Source organism: Limulus polyphemus, unplaced genomic scaffold (genome assembly GCF_000517525.1).
Source record: "Limulus polyphemus unplaced genomic scaffold, Limulus_polyphemus-2.1.2 Scaffold488, whole genome shotgun sequence".
In the NCBI taxonomy this organism is placed as follows: domain Eukaryota; kingdom Metazoa; phylum Arthropoda; class Merostomata; order Xiphosura; family Limulidae; genus Limulus; species Limulus polyphemus.
The window spans coordinates 142,107-160,143 of NW_013666098.1; the positions used below are offsets into that span (position 1 = coordinate 142,107).

Consider the following 18,037-nt stretch of genomic DNA (forward strand, 5'->3'; position numbering starts at 1 on the left):
TCTGAAAACAATAGCCAGATCTTGGAGACATTCTAACAAAGAAAAAACGTAGTTCTGAAAACAATAGCCAGATCTTGGAGACATTCTAACAAGAAATACATGTTCTGAAAACAATAGCCAGATCTTGGAGACATTCTAACAAAGAAATTTGTGTTCTGAAAACAATAGCCAGATCTTGGAGACATTCTAACAAAGAAAAACGTGTTTTGAAAACAATGGCCAGATTATGGAGACAGTCTAACAAAAATAAACTGTCCTGTCAACAGAACGTTAGCCAACCTGCTAATTACATTCCTGATCTTCAGCAGTGTGAATCATGTATTACAGAAAGTTGCTTCAACGTTCATTTTTTTGTAAAATAATTTTTATGTGCCAAGTGTCAGCATAAAGGAACGTAGTACAAATTAGGATTTTAACATAAACAGCTGCTTCCCCAAAAATTATCTATTTCAATTATCAACATATAAAATTCGGTAAAAAAATCCGGTAAAAATTAGGATTTTAACACAAGCGGCTGCTTCCCATATAATGATCTATTTCAGATGTCAACATACAAAATTTGGTTAAAACCCGGTACAAAAGATAACTTTATCATAAACAAATGGTTGACTTCATTACGTTCTTCGTCAAAACAGCTCAGCTGTAGTCCTAGTTTAAAAATACCGCCAATTGAGTTTATTGTGGACACTCCAAAAGGAAACTTTGTACACCTAGCGGAGAAGTCCGCTACTAATGTTCATGAGGGCGTATTTATCACAACTACCAATTCAAACTTAAAAGAAAAAACAGTTTTGCTTCTTTGTTAGTTTACAATTATTTGAGCTAGGTATCTAGCTGTCTGTTTAACCCATTATAACGGAAACAACTGTAAATGTATTGATTTCTTAATTAGATCGCAGTGTAAGTAAAACTAACGGCTTTTCATTTTTCTATTAATCTGTTCTTTTATTATGAAATTTTAAAAGAACGAAGTTTTTTTTTTGGTGGAACTTATCTAATACCATGTTATTTTTTCGTAGTAACAGACGTGGAGGTATAACTGTAAATATCTCCTATCAACAAGAGTTGAACCTCACCGACACTTAAGTACGACCTCCGGTGCTACGTACAAGTTGTAGCATTCTTCACAAACTCGGTTCAGGCGAGCAAACTTGGACGTATCGTATTCTCCTTTGCAGCCAATGTCCCTGAAAGGTTTCAGTTGGATCGTTCTCGTTTGAGCCATCCCCGAAGCGAATATTGTCAACAGCGTGACAACGACCAGAGCCAATACACTGTTCCTTCCGTGAATCATCTGTAAAAAAATATGTTGTATTACAAAAACAAAATGTTTTATATTATAACTATGAGAAAATAGAGCGCTATTCATATCAAATCAGTCGGTGTGAGTTTTATATACATGTAATGTTTCCGGATAATACAGCGTAATCTTAGAATATTTTTTTTACACACAACCTTCTGTTGGGAATTTCGTAGGTTAAATATAGAAATATTTACTTATTTATACAACAAAGCTGATAAAATTCAACACTGTGTGTTCAAGCAGGTAGAGTTATGATATTATAACAACACAGAAACAATATAGCTGATATACTTCAGTACTGTGTGTTTAGGCTAATAGATTTATCATATAATAACAACACAGAAACAATATAGTTGATAAACTTCAGTACTGTGTGTTTAGGCTAATAGATTTATGATACTATAACAACACAGAAACAATATAGCTGATATACTTCAGTACTGTGTGTTTAGGCTAATAGATTTATGATACTATAACAACACAGAAACAATATAGCTGATATACTTCAGTACTGTGTGTTTAGGCTAATAGATTTATGATACTATAACAACACAGAAACAATATAGCTGATATACTTCAGTACTGTGTGTTTAGGCTAATAGTTTTATGATATTATAACAACACAGAAACAGTATAGCTGATATACTTCAGTACTGTGTGTTTAGGCTAATAGATTTATGATATTATAACAACACAGAAACAATATAGCTGATATACGGTGACATTGAGTAAAAAGATTGTTAAGTTTACTACAATATCGGTGACGTTAAGAAAAATATTGTTAAGTTGACTACAATACCGGTGACGTTAAGAAAAAGATTGTTAAGTTTACCACATTAATGGTGACGTTAAAGTAAATAACGCCGTCTATTTCCTGTACCGTTTGTTTCAGCTCATTACTTCTCACTCTCCTGGTCAAGCTAAAATTGTTTGACACATTAAAAAACACATAAGTACTGTTATTTACAAAACACCTAAATAATTAAATCATCCAGAAAAACAGATGTTTAACAACTAATGATGAATGAATTATCATTAGCTCTCCGGTTTATCGTATATTCTATGTATTTTGAATTGAAAAGATTCAACTTGTTCTCAAAATTTAAGTATAAGTTTCTAAATAGTTTTTGTTGTTAAACAGATCTTACCTAAATAACTGTTGTTGTTAAACAGATCTTATCTAACTAACTGTTGTTCTTAAACAGATCCTATCTAAACAGCTTTGCTGTTAAACAGATCTTATCTAAATAAATGTTGTTGTCAAACAAATCTTATCTAACTAACTGTTGTTGTTAAACAGATCTTATCTAAATAACTGTTGTTGTTAAACAGATCTTATCTAATAACTGTTGCTGTTAAACGAAGCTTGTGGTTTCACTTTAGTCCTTAGTCAGAACCAAAAGATTCTATTATATATAATCCATATTTAAGACAAACATGATTTGAAAACGATTTCGAGACGAAACTTTCTGATTTAACCGTTTATTCTTATAAGACTTTTTAATAAAACATTTTACAGTATGAGAAAGATGAAACCTTACCTTGAAAAGTTAAGCTGGGAAATAAACCAAGACTTAGTGAATATAACGAGAAAAGCTGTCTCCAAGGTGTAGTTTCCTCGAAATCTTCTGATTTAAATACTCTCTCTTCCCACCATCCACGTGGAAATATGGCGATGCACATCACGCTGAGAAAATAGTGGTCCTTTTGGAAATAAAAGGGACAAAAGTAATTAGATGCTCTAAGTACAAGATATCGTACGAGTAAGCTCATTTGTACCGCATTGTTCAACCTGTCTTTTAGCAGAAGTTTCATAACTGAAGCCGTTTCAAACCGCCTAGTTTCCTCTTTAGCCCATGGCCCACCTACTGGACCTTATTTGTGCGCTTCAAAACGCGCCTAATTCTGTACGTTTAAATTTAGAATAATTACAGTGCATATAACTCTAAAAGGTATGAATGAAAAATACTATGTAGGATTGGAACCCCATGGATGGAGGAAACAGAAAAGTAGAATATTCGCCACGTGCTGAATCTCTTTGATTTCTGAAATTTCTCCAAAGGAACGTGGAGGAAAGTTTCGCACTGAAAATGAACTTTGAACATCGAAAACATTATCTATCCCAAAAATTTGAAATTTGGTTACTGTGGGTGGGCATCAGTATAAGGATTGCAGTGTCGCAAAATGGCGACGGTCATTTCTAAAGATGTTATACATCAAGGGTTAGTTGATTTATTTGTTCATTTTGAAATTTGGACAAAACTTACATCACGTGAACTTTAGCAACAAGATAACTTTTAACTCAACTAACTTATCGGTTGCGTTTCGAGGCTTCATAAGTTACTTAAGCCTAAATATTTTTACAAGAAATAACTGATGTACAGATAATTTACAAACTCTCTTTAGACCTTCGTTCATGTTCATGGTCGAAAACAAGCTCGTGTTATTACTCCATCTAGATCTTTATATAAAACTACAAACATTATTTAAAATGAATTTCGAGACGAAACTTTTTGATTTAACCGTTTATTATTGTGAGAATTTTAGTGGACCATTTTACAATCTGAGAAAGATTAAACCTTACAGTGGAGCGTTAAGCTGGGAAACGGTAGCAATCATAGTGACTTCAAAACGATAGTAGTCATAGTCACTTTAAAATGGTAGTAGTTATAGACTCTTTAAAACAGCAGTAGATATAGTCACTTTAAAACAATAGTAGTTATAGACACTTTAAAACGGTAGTAGTCATAGTGACTTTAAAACTGTAGTAATAATAATAGCGACTTTAAAACAGTAGCAGTAACAGTCACTTTAAAACTGTAGTAATCATTGTCAATTTAAATTGGTAATAATCATAGTGACTTTAAAAAGGTAAAAACCATAGAGACTTTAAAATGGTAGTAGTTATAGTGACTTTAAAATGGTAGTAGCCATAGTGACTTTAAAATGATAATAATCATAGTGACTTTAAAATGGTAGTAGTCACTTTAAAACAATAGTAGCTAAAGTCACTTTAAAACAGGAGTAGATATAGTAACTTTAAAACAGGAGTAGATATAGTAACTTTAAAACAGGACTAGATATAGTAATTTTAAAACGGTATTAATCATAGCCACTTTAAAAAATTAATAGTCATAGTCACTATAAATGAGTAATAATCACACTAACTTTATAACGGTAGTAGTCATAGTGACTTTAAAATGATAATAATCATAGTCACTTTAAAAAAGTAGTAGCCATAGTCACTTTAAAACAGGAGTAGATATATAGCAAATTTAAAACGGTAGTAATAATAGTAATTTTAAAACAATGTTAGTTATAGTCAATATAAAACAGTAGTAACCATAGTCACTTTAAAAAGTTAATAGTCATAGTCACTTAAAAACGGTAGCAATAATAGCGACTTTAAAACATTAGCAGTCATAGTCACTTTAAAACTGTAGCAATCATTGTCGATTTAAATTGGTAATAATCAAAGTGACTTTAAAACGGTAGTAGCCATAGTGACTTTAAAATGGTAGTAGTTATAGTGACTTTAAAACGGTAATAGCCATAATGACTTGAAAATGATAATAATCATAGTGACTTTAAAATGCTAGTAGTTATAGTGACTTTAAAACAGTAGTAGCCATAGTGATTTTAAAATGGTAGTAATCATAGTCACTTTAAAACAGTAGTAGCTAAAGTCACTTTAAAACAGGAGTAGATATAGTAACTTTAAAACAGGACTAGATATGGTAATTTTAAAACGGTATTAATCATAGCCACTTTTAAAAGGTAGTAGCCATAGTCACTATAAATTAATAATAATCATAGTAACTTTATAACGGTAATAGTCATAGTGAATTTGAAATTATAATAATCATAGTCGCCTTAAATTGGTAATAATCATAGCGACTTTAAAAACGGTAGTAGTCATAGTGACTTTAAAACGGTAGTAGTTATAGTCACTTTAAAACAGTGGTAATCATGGTCGCTTTAAAACTATGGTAATCATGGACATTTTAATGTTAGTAATCATAGTGACTTTAAAACGGTAATAATAGTAGAAACTTTAAAACGGTACTAGTCATAATAACTTTTAACGGTACTAGTCATAGTAACTTTAAAACGGTAGTAATAATAGTCACTGTAAAGTGGTAGTAATAATAGTCACTTTAAAACAGCGGTAGTTATAGTCAATATAAAACAGTAGTAATCATAGTCACTTTAAAAAGTTAATAGTCATAGTCACCTAAAAACGGTAGCAATAATAGCGACTTTAAAACAGTAGCAGTCATAGTCACTTTAAAACTGTAGTAATCATTGTCCATTTAAAACGGTAATAGCCATTGTGACTTTAAAATGATAACAATCATAGTGACTTTAAAATGCTAGTAGTTATAGTGACTTTAAAACGGTAGTAGCCATAGTGACTTTAAAACGGTAGTAGCCATAGTGACTTTAAAATGGTAGTAATCATAGTCACTTTAAAACAGGAGTAGATATAGTAACTTTAAAACAGGAGTAGATATAGTAACTTTAAAAAAGGACTAGATATAGTAATTTTAAAACGGTATTAATCATAGCTACTTTAAAAAAGTAATAGTCATAGTCACTATGAATTAATAATAATCACTCTAACTTTATAACGGCAGTAGTCATAGTGACTTTAAAATGATAATAATCATAGTCACTTTAAAAAAGTAGTAGCCATAGTCACTTTAAAACAGGAGTAGATATAGCAACTTTAAAACGGTAGTAATAATAGTCACTTTAAAACAGTGGTAGTTATAGTCAATATAAAACAGTAGTAACCATAGTCACTTTAAAAACTAGTAGATATAGTCACTTTAAAATGGTAGTAATAATAGTCACTTTAAAACAGTGGTAGTTATAGTCAATATAAAACAGTAGTAACCATAGTCACTTTAAAAAATTAATAGTCATAGTCATTAAAAACTGTAGCAATAATAGCGACTTTAAAACAGTAGCAGTCATAGTCACTTTAAAACTGTAGTAATCATTGTCCATTTAAAACGGTAATAGCCATTGTGACTTTAAAATGATAACAATCATAGTGACTTTAAAATGCTAGTAGTTATAGTGACTTTAAAACGGTAGTAGCCATAGTGACTTTAAAATGGTAGTAATCATAGTCACTTTAAAACAGGACTAGATATAGTAATTTCAAAACGGTATTATGACAATACTTCACAAGGTGGGCTGACATGGCCAAGTTTTAAAATAGTTTTGAAGGACTGGAAGATCAACTAATATGTGAAGAGTTCATAATCACGTGCTCAACTGACATGTCACTGTTCCTAAAGGAGAGGGCACCAAAAGACTTGGGCGAGATGATCAAGCTGACAGAACAGTATATAGAAGCCCCTGGAGGTAGTATAACTGGCAAGTCCAAGAATAATCAGGATACTACCAAAAGTGACAAGAACTTAACAGACAAAAGGGAAAAGAGGGGCTATACATGTTATAAACTGAGGCACATTGTGATTGAGTGCAAATTTGTGACCAACAATCAATAGCAAAAATTTCAACTTAAAGTAGGTGGAACTACCTAAAAAGATGGTGTGCTGGTAAGAAACAAGAAAAGAGTGATTATCACCATGGATGCCGCTGCCAGAAGAAACCCGTTAGATTCACAACAAGAAGGAAGTACTGTTTCCGTGATTAAACAGTGCATAACTGATGGTCAGCTTAAGTTAGCAAATGGGTCAACAGTGTCAATGGTGATTGGAGCATGTAAAAAGCATCGAGAGGTGCTAACAAATCACAACATGCCACTAGGTGAAGGCTATGTCAGGGACAAGGAAGTAAAAGTCCTACGAAACACTGGTTGCAGCATTGCAGCAGTGAGAACCAGTCTAGTATCTGATGGACAGGTGACAGGTAAGGTATATCTGTGTGTGTTGACTGATGAGACAGTGAGAAAGTTTACTATAGGCAGAATAAAGTGGACACTACATACTACATGGGAGATCTTGAGACCATGTGTATGAGGGCACCAATATATGACATGGTGATTAAAATATACCAGACAGTAAAAGTTTGGAGGAACCAGACAAAAAGAAGACTGATGAAGCACCTGCAGTCACCACTAGAGCTCAAGAAAAGAATAGCAAGAATGACATCAAGCCCATGCAAGTCTCGAAAGGTGAAATCCAGAATGTAGGTATACAGGAACTGAAGGAAGCACAGAAGAAAGACCTTTCACTGCAGAAACTTTGGGACAGTGCCCGGGAGAAAGTCGACCACAAGACAAAGGGAAGGGACTTGCAGAATAGAGGACTGTGAAGGAGTTTTGTACCGGATCTATCAAGGCATTTATACTGGGAAAGTTGAAGAGATCATAGTACCAACAGAATACTGGACTCAAGTGATGAAGATGACTCAGGAGTCGATTGTGGGAGGACACCTAGGAACAAAGAAAATGGCAGACAGGATCACTAGCAACTTCCATTGACTGGGATCATTGAAGATGTGACCAGATTATGAGGTCATGTGGCATCTATTAAAGGACAATACCTAGAGGGAAGGTAGGCAAGGTGCCACTGGGTGAAATGGCTCTCATAGAAGAGCCATTCAGCAGAATAGCTGTGGATTTGATCAGACCTGTTTCTGACAAGGGCAACCAGTATGTGCTAGCAATATTCGACTATGCAACACGTTATCCAGAATCTATAGCACTGCCGATGATAGAGATGAAGAGGGTAGCAGAAGCTCTCCTAGAAATGTTCTGCAGAACAATCTTTCTGAAAGAAGTCCTGAGTGACAAAGTAACCCAGTTTACTTCAGAACTGATTGAAGAGGTGTTTGTTTGGAATTAAGCACAAAGCTACACAATGGGCTATCTGTGCTCTGCCCACCACGGGTATCGAAACCCGATTTCTAGCGTTTTAAGTCCGCAGACATACCACTGTGCCACTGGGGGCTTGAAGAGGTGTACAGACTCATCAGCACTAGGCAACTCTTTACCAACCCATACAATCTTAGATATGATGGACTTTGTGAGAGAGTCAATGGAGTCTTAAAGAGTATGTTGAAAAAGATGTGCCAGGAGAGATCACGTGACTGTGACAGGTATCTGCAGGCAATGTTATTTGCTTCCTGAGAAGTCTCACAAGCAAGTACAGGTTTTTCACCTTTCGAGTTGCTCTATGGAAGAACGGTATATGGTCCAATGCAGTTATTGAAATAGCTGTGGACAGGAAAAGAAGAGTCAGAAGTGAGGAACACATATCAGTATGAGTTAGACTCAGAAACTGACTGGAAGAGACCTGTCAACTTGTTCGAAAGAACTTGTAAGCAGCTCAAGGCATTCAGAAGCATTTCTTTGACAAGAGGATCAACGTTTCAAGGTCGGGCAGAAGGTCTTGGTTCTGCTACCTACAGATAACAACAAACCCACCCTGCAGTTAAAAGGACCTTTTGGAATGCAAGAATTGGTCAACTGAATGGACTATAAAAGTGGATGAGGAAGACCAATATCTACTACGCCAATCTGTTGAAGAAGTACTTTGAGAGGGAAGAAGACCTAATGGGTGCAGGTATTGAGACACAGATGGGCATGCAGGTGTAGCTGTCGTAGACTCAGAACCAGAAGATAGTGACTTTGTCATAGAATATGAAGACCTACGACGAATGGGTGGAGATGAGACGTACAAAGACGTCAGCATCAGTGAAGAACTGACTGGCAAGCAGAAGAAAGAGCTACAAGATCTACCGTGCCAGTATAAAGATGTCTTCAAAGATAGACCAGACAAGACAGACCTTGTGCAACACAAAAATGAGACCACGACCAGGGATACAGTCAATATGAAGCCCTACCAGATGTCCTATGTGATGAGAGACGTGATCAAGCAGGAGGTCGGGGCAATGTTTGAAGCTGGAATCATCGAGCCTTCAAATTCACCCTAATGTTCACCAGTCGTAATCGTGAAAAAGGGGGATAGCTCAAACCACTTCTGCATAGACTTCCGGAAGCTGAACCTCGTGACGAAGTTCGACACCATACCTATGAGCAATCCTGAGGCTATCATGATGAAACTAGTTGGGACAAAAGTTTTCTTCAAGATAAACCTCAGTAAAGGTTATTGGCAGATCCTGATGGAGACAGTTTCTAAAGAGAAGACAGCCTTTGTGAAACCAGACAGATATTACCAGTTTAAGAGAATGCCGTTTGGGTTAGTCAGGTCAGCAGCAGCATTCAACTGCATGATGGGGAATTTTTCACATAGCCATCAACATCGAGCATTATATGGACGACATTCTTACCAACACAGCCAGATGAGAAGACCACCTGAAGAAACTTAGAGAGCTGTTCAGGCGAGTGAGGGCAGCGGATGTGATCATTAGAACATCTAAGTGCTACATTGGTTATTCTGTGCTAGACTTTATTGGACACAAGGTGGGCAACCAACAGATAGCCACGGAAGAGGAGAAGTTAATCCACATACGAGATGAACCAGCTTCAACAACCGAACAGCAAGTCAGATACTTCTTAAGATTAGCAGGATACTACAGGAAGTTCATCCCAAACTATGCTGAAGTCGCTGCACCATTGACTGACCTGACCAAGAAAGGTCAACCTAACAGGGTCAAGAGGAAACAACCATAGCAAATGCCATTCCAGAAGTTAAAGAACATGTTAGGAAGTTCGTCAATCCTTAGAATGCCAGACTTCAACAAACCTTTCCTCATTTAGACCGATGCTTCAGACATTGAAATTGGTGCAGTACTCCTACAAGAACTTGAAGATGGACTATTTCCAGTATGTAAGTAAAAAGCTATTGAGTAGTAAGAAGAACTACTCTGTGATTGAACGAGTATGTCTAGCCATCATATTTACCATCCAGAAGTTCCAGAACTACCTCTATGGTATTTATAGTGACTTTAAAACGGTAGTACTTATAGTCACTTTAAAACGGTAGTAGTTGTTAGTTATAGTCACTTTAAAACAATAGTACTTATAGTCACTTTAAAACAGTAGTATTTATAATCACTTTAAAACAGTAGTAGTTGTTAGTTATAGTCACTTTAAAACAGTAATACTTATAGTCACTTTAAAACAGTAATACTTATAGTCACTTTAAAACAGTAATACTTATAGTTACTTTAAAACGCTAGTAGTTGTTAGTTATAGTCACTTTAAAACAGTAATACTTATACTTACTTTAAAACGCTAGTAGTTGTTAGTTATAGTCACTTTAAAACGCTAGTAGTTGTTAGTTATAGTCACTTTAAAACGGTAGTAGTTGTTAGTTATAGTCACTTTAAAACAATAGTACTTATAATCACTTTAAAACAATAGTATTTATAGTCACTTTAAAACAGTAGTATTTATAATCACTTTAAAACGGTAGTAGTTGTTAGTTATAGTCACTTTAAAACAGTAATACTTATAGTTACTTTAAAACGCTAGTAGTTGTTAGTTATAGTCACTTTAAAACGATAGTAGTTATAGTTCCATTAAAACAGTAGTCTTTATAGTCACTTTAAAACGGTAGTAGTTATTAGTTATAGTCACTTTAAAACATTAGTACTTATAGTTACTTTAAAACGATAGTATTTATAGTAACATTAAAACAGTAGTATTTATAGTCACTTTAAAACGCTAGTAGTCATAGTCACTGTGAAATTATGGGTTGTCTCTGGTATACATAGGGTGAAAATACATAAGAATCAAGCAGATCCTCTTATATTCCTTGTTCAATTGGTCTTACAAAACACTTTTATGACCTAAAGATTGAACAGTAAATTTTTTACATATTAACACTTAATAATTGTATAAGTGACTATAAGTACTACCGTTTTAAAGTGACTATAACACAATTATTTTTTTTGTACTGTAAAAATCTACAAGTCCCTGTGTTTCATTCATTTTAAAGCTGAAATCCTTTTTTATTTCTATAATATGGTTATAAAAAACGACCTTTACACTCCAGATAATTATACAAGAACTTTTACTTCAGTACAATAATTAATACGAATTTCAATAGGTAATTATACGGGAACTGTAATTTTACTTATCACAAGCGTGAAAGTTGTTTTTAATAACCTTTTTTCCTTCCTAATAACTCGCAGCGAGCAATGTGTGGAATCAGGTGTATCTTTTTGTAGTTGTTTTTCTTTTATAGATATCGCGCAAAGCTACATGAGGGCTATCTGCACTATCCGTCCCTAATTTAGCAGTTTAAGACTAGAGGGAAAGCAGCTAGTCTTCACCACCCACCGCCAACTCTTGGGCTACTCTTTTTACCAACGAATAGTGGGATTGACCGTCACTTTATAATGCCTCCACGGCTGAAAGACGAGCATATTTGGTATAACGGGATTCGAACCCGCGACCCGCAGATTGCGAGAGGAGCGCTCTAACCACCTGGCCATGCCATGCCGAGCCTTGACAGAGAATAAAATACATGGCATTTTTTAGGCAAAACGTCAGGAAGGCAGGGCTTGAGGAAGGCAGCACCCCCACCCCTCCCCCTGTGCACGTCACTTTTACAAATACTTGATTTACATTTTCGTAAAAGATGCTCCGCAGAATTTCTATTTCAAATATCCGTAGTCTTTTTCATATTTGCCGGTGGATTTGGATTGCCGGTGGATTTCATAAGATTCTGACACCCATATTATTAAAGAGCATAAGCAGAGACGTGTGTCGCATTACCACAAGCACGTACATGTCTTTCTCTACGCTTATTCGACACAACAGAGAGGGTGAGGGGGGGGGGGATAACGGGATATTGCGGCTTCCAGAATCTAGTATTATATATAAAGGAAAATATTTAATAGGGCAATTTTGCTAAACTATTTTAGATGCTATGTAAGAATGCTTTAGTACAAACTTAACCTTTTTTATGTTCTGTCATCCCCAGAGACACACTTTAAACTTTCTCTCAGTATTTTGTTGTTTTTCAGAATTTGTTGTACATAATGGCGTCCGCAGAAATTTTTCCAGGGAGGGGCAGAGTTTTCCATATACATATGCTGAAGGAATAAAGAAAGAATTATGTTTCTCATTTTTCCAGGGAGGTCAATTCCACCCGCTATTGTACTACTAGCCCTAAAGCTGCAATGTTTATCAAGTTTCTTATTTTCTTAGTGCAAAGCAAATCTATTTATCTGTTGTATGTGTAACTTAACCATTACGAGTTCCTATAAAAGTTTGATTGAAATAATTTTCCTTTTATGCGAAAAATAAGTTGTACTACATGTACTTCCGCAGGGTTCCCGAAAGATTTTTGTTTCAAGAGTAAATAAAACCAAAATTAAGAGTAACAAATATTTTGATTTCTGCTTTTGGAGCTCATATGTCATGCTTTGTAGCCTACACAGTGCATAATTCTTCTTGTGATTCGTGGCATGTGCACGTTTTACTGACTTCACGACACTACACATTGCAACGTTAAGCGTCCCTTATGTGACGTCATTTTAGTGTCTACTGACTAACTCACAGACAACACACTACTGTGTTAAAACAGATGATCTCTCCAGGCGGCCTTTGGCCTCCTTCTTGGGAAATTAACAATTATTCTGTATTTATAAGTGTGAAATTTTGACAACAGAGTTTTAAAAAACTACCTTTTCTTTGTAGATAATAATAAATTAATGAAGCCGCAATGGCGAAACGTTGGCTGAAATATTATTTTTCTTATATTGTTATTTATGAGAGAAAATGTAGTTTTATTTCAACTTTATTGCCAAAACGTCTAAATTCCTCCAGTACGCTCTACAAATTCTGAAAAAGCCACAACAATAAAGTGTAAAATTCGTTTGTTGGTGTTGTGTTTTCAGTAATGAATTTTTTTGCAGGTAGTTGTAGAAAATAAAAAAGAAAGCTTTACACGCGTAGGAAACAAATCAATAACGTTACGAAACACTGTCGTTTGCTGTTATAGAAACATACCAAACATAATCTAAATATCTCTATTTTTAGTGCCGAAAAATATTCGGTTTGTTTGTTTTATAGCAAAGCCATATTGGGCTATCTGCTTTGTCCGTTGCGGGGAATCGAAATTCGGATATTAAGACCGCGGAATTTCTGCTGTCCCACCGGGGAGCAAAAATATTCGGTTACTCATTAATTAATATAAATATGGTATTAATATATCCTAGTTATAAATGCTCAGAAGTCATGAAATCAGTACAGATGTTTCAGGTCATCTGCCGTTGAGTTTCTAAAATTAAAGTACATTTTCAACATGCTTCAAACAGCTTGTATTAGTAATAATAATAAATATATTATCTTCACATTCAGTTTCGAATAAGAAAAACAGTTTGTCGCGCCCCTAATGCTAAAATTCGGCGTTCAAAACCCGAGGTGATCACAGCAAAGATATTCCATTCTGTAGCTCTACGTTTAAAAACAAATGAAACGAATTTTGTATATATATATTTACACATATAGGGGCTAAGTACAATATCAACGTTTAAAAAGAAATATATGGAGGAATTATTAATCCTTTATTGCACGCATTATGAAAATTCGGTAGAAAAAAAATATTTTATTTGAAACTGTTACTTAAATAGGTCTACATTGCACAATTTGTGTGTGTGTGTGTGAAATATATTTTATTAAGTTATAAATGTGTACGTTACCAAGAAGTGACATTTCAATTGATGAACGAACAAAAATAATTCCATGGTTTATTTAGACTTACCTGGAAATAACAGCATTAAACTACAGAATTGAAGCATATGTATGTGTATTAAGCAACACATTTAGATTTGTTACCTGTGTGTTACAATGTGTAATAGATGGTTAATAGGAGGAGAAGAAATTGGCTCAAATGACGATATGGTTATTTGCAACTTTGAATGACGTCTGTTAAAGTGAGACCACGAGGTTGATTTGTGTCTTTTTTTTTTTAAGGCAGTGGCTGATTTAACAGTATAACAAGCACGAGTTTTTGTTTTTATGATCGTAACCATCCTTACTACAACGAACTTTTGTAACTAACATGATCTCTGTCTCCGTAAAATGGGTTTTCACAAAGATCTCACTTTTCTGTAATAAATATTTCGTATGAAAGTTTAATTTTTTCCACGTATCAAATTTGTTAAGTGTTGTCGAGGTCACGTGCTACATTCGTACATTCGTCAATCACAGAATAGTTGTGACCTACTTAGATTTTTCTTTGTGCGACTATCACTTGGAAAAGATATATTTCAGAGTTTTTGTGATACAGGTTTCTGATTGGTCAGAATAGTTGTGACCTACTTAGATTTTTGTTTGTGCGACTATCACATGGAAAAGATATATTTCAGAGTTTTATGATACAATTTTCTGATTGGTCAGCTACGCAGTTTGACATTTTCTAACTGTTTCGTATCTGATCTTGGAAGATCCAGAACTCACTGTTGAAGTCTTGGCTATTTTACATCCACGTGACAACGCATAGTCCTCGATTCAAATGATCAGCCATTCTTTTGTTTATTATCAGCTAATAAAGTTTTTTTGTTTTCTTTCGATTTCACATCGTGTCCTAACCTCATTCAACCTACAACAAATAATTACATCTGTTATTCTGCATACTAGATCTCCGAATCTCCACGTGTTGCTAGGACCAAGTCACTGTGTGCTAGGTTTGTAATAAAACTGTTTATGTCTGTATGATGACTTTAATTTCTGCTTGTGTAATATCTGAAGTTTCAGTAGGTACAGGGACTGTAGTTTTAGTTTGAATGGTTACTATAGTTTAACCTTTATGGAGACTACAGTTTTAGCCTGTATGGGAACTCTAGTTTTAACATATATGGGGACTTAAGTTTTAGCTAATAAGGGGATTTTAGTTTGAGCTTTTAAGACAACTGTAGTATTAACCTGTATGGGGACTGTAGTTTTAGCTTCTAAGGGGATTTTAGTTTTAGCCTGTATGGGGACTGTACTTTGAGTTTCTAAAGAAACTATAGTTTTAGCCTATATGGAGACTGTAGTTTTAGCCTGTATGGGGACAATAGTTTTAGCCTATATGGAGAGTGTAGTTTTAGCCTGTATGGGAACAATAGTTTTAGCCTTTATGGAGACTATAGTTTTAGCCTGTATGGGGACAATAGTTTTAGCCTTTATGGAGACTATAGTTTTAGCCAGTATGTAGACTGTAGTTTTAGCCAGTATGGAGACTGTAGTTTTAGCCTGTATGAGGGCCGTAGTTTTAGCCTGTATGAGGACTGTAGTTTTAGCCTGTATGAGGACTGTAGTTTTAGCCTGTATGAGGGACGTAGTTTTAGCCTGTATGATGACTGTAGTTTTAGCCTGTATGGGGACTATAGTTTTAGCCTTTATGGAGACTATAGTTTTAGCCAGTATAGAGACTGTAGTTTTAGCCAGTATGGAGACTGTAGTTTTAGCCTGTATGAGGGCCGTAGTTTTAGCCTGTATGAGGACTGTAGTTCTAGCCTGTATGAGGACTGTAGTTTTAGCCTGTATGAGGGCCGTAGTTTTAGCCTGTATGATGACTGTAGTTTTAGCCTGTATGGAGACTATAGTTTTAGCCTTTATGGAGACTATAGTTTTAGCCTGTACGGGGACCATAGTTTTAGCCTGTATAGGGACTATAGTTTTAGCCTGTATGGGGATTACAGTTTTAGCTTCTAATGAAACTGTATTTTTAGCCTTTATGGGGAATGTAGTTACAGTATGTACAGGGACAAGTTTTGTAGGTGGCGTTAACTTAGTAAAATATGGTGGATAAAATATTAATATAGATAAAGAGAGTTCCTGCATATTTATTTAACGTTGACTTTGGTGACTTTATTAATAGTTCTCCAGTTGTATTCTGTTGTTTATGTCTGATCAAGGGCTGGCTTTTTTATTGTTTGATTTAATTTAGTGGATAGGACGGCCTAGGTGGATCAAAGAATCCTTCTTTTTTTTTTGTCATTTAATGTTACGTCCTCTTCGAATGTTTCTACATTGGTTTCAGTGATAATATGTTTTTTTTTATCTTCAATACCAGGTGAAGGTCCTTTAAGGTGATCCTTAAATCTGAGGTTAATTTCTATCCCGGTTTATCCGATATAAAGGTGTTTAATTGTTATTTATTTTAGACAGGATTCCGTTATTTTTATTTTCAGTGGGGTAATTTTTTAATGAAGATTTCAGAGATTCTTTATAGTTAATCGTCTAAACTGTTTGCACAGTGTATATTAAAAGTTCCTAGAAGCTTTGAAGTGTGTTATACAAAGAGTAATTCTGTGTTTTTTTTATTGATCACCTATTACAGAGAGCAGTTGGCGCGATTTTTTGATTTGTTGCATTCAAAACCTTCGCAAATCGATCGTAGAAAAATAATGGGCGCTGAATTATTTGAGTTAATAGAATTGTAGATTTTATACAATCTCGATATCCAGTGTCTATTTCTGGTGTTGTTGTTCAAACAATTGATGCTGAATAATCTATTCAGTTTATAGAATGAAAATACGGGTTTAATTTTAAAGTCAAATATATAATGGCTACCAAATCTATATTAGATAACAAAGATACTTTCAAAGTCCTACACCAGGATTTGGGAAGACGAAGATTTACGCTCGTTTTCCAGCGGTTTTCCCACAATGCAATGAGACTATTTGTTCCGGTTTGACGCGTTCTTACGCTGGATATTTTCAGGTTTAAATGTAGCGATCGGAGATAGGCAGAATATAACGACTGTGTTATTTGGTCTTTAGCAATTTAGGTTTTAGGCTTGTAATTATATAATTTATGTCTGCGTGCGGAAAACCATTAAAGGTCCAATAAGTTATTTGATCTTATGAATAAATTTACTTTTCGTAAATTAGGATAAACTTCATCTTTTCAAATGCGAACCCAATGTTAAGAACCTACATATTTGATCAAAATGATTTTCTTTAAACATTATACTGTCTTTCCATACAAAAAGTAACTTACATCATATTATACTGTCTTTCCATACTAAAAATAACTTACATAATATTATACTGCCCTTCCATACAATTAATAACTTCCATAATATCATACTGCCCTTCCATACAATTAATAACTTCCATAATATTATATCGCCTTTCCATACAATTAGTAACTTGCATAATATTATACTGTCTTTCCATACAATAAGTAACTTACATAATATTATACTGCCCTTTCATACAATTAATAACTTACATAATATTATTCTGCCTTTCCATACAATTAGTAACTTACATAATATTATACCGTTGTTACGTCTCCGTTTGTTAATTGATTTTCCGTAATTTCGTTCTGACGAAACTTTAGCGACACAAGTCCTTACTTAATAAAACTGGTTTATTCTTTCCGAATACAACTTTACGATACACTTATTTTCCACAGTCGCTCTATAACAAACGCTATATCAACGAACGTCAACAATACTTCTGACTGCAGTTCAATTACTCACTATCTATACACACATTATTCTGTCACGTTGTCACCCTCTTTTATATACTAGATTACCCTATATCTAGTAAATGCTAGAGCATTCGCCAAGGTACAGGATAGTTCTAGAAAGCAGAGGGCGTGAGAATAGTCACGTGATCTCGCTGATGCAACACTCGCCCCCTCCTTAATATTGTTCTGGACGAACAATAACCACATACAATAAACCAATAACTTAATTAACTGTACAGAATTACAAACACAAAATTACAATTCAACAAAGTCTCTTAATTTTACGGGACGTATCTTCTTCCGTACTGGTCTTCGTCTTGTTGGCTTCTGCTTCACGTGGGGTTCATCTGCTTCATCAGGAAATGTCCTAT

At 34.6% G+C, this 18,037-nt stretch overlaps 1 protein-coding gene across 1 annotated transcript in view; it reads right to left on the reverse strand.

The window, feature by feature from the left end:
• LOC111085587 (crustacean hyperglycemic hormone B-like) overlaps positions 1 to 2,950 on the reverse strand; it is a 4,981-nt gene extending 2,031 nt beyond the window's left edge. The window contains exons 1-2 of the mRNA XM_022384841.1: positions 2,845 to 2,950; positions 1,077 to 1,294 (exon numbers count right to left, since the gene is read on the reverse strand). Coding sequence (XP_022240549.1) covers positions 1,077 to 1,294 — 218 coding nt within the window. The 5' untranslated portion in view covers positions 2,845 to 2,950. The remainder of the gene's footprint in view (positions 1 to 1,076; positions 1,295 to 2,844) is intronic.
• Between the last annotated feature and the right edge of the window lie 15,087 nt (positions 2,951 to 18,037).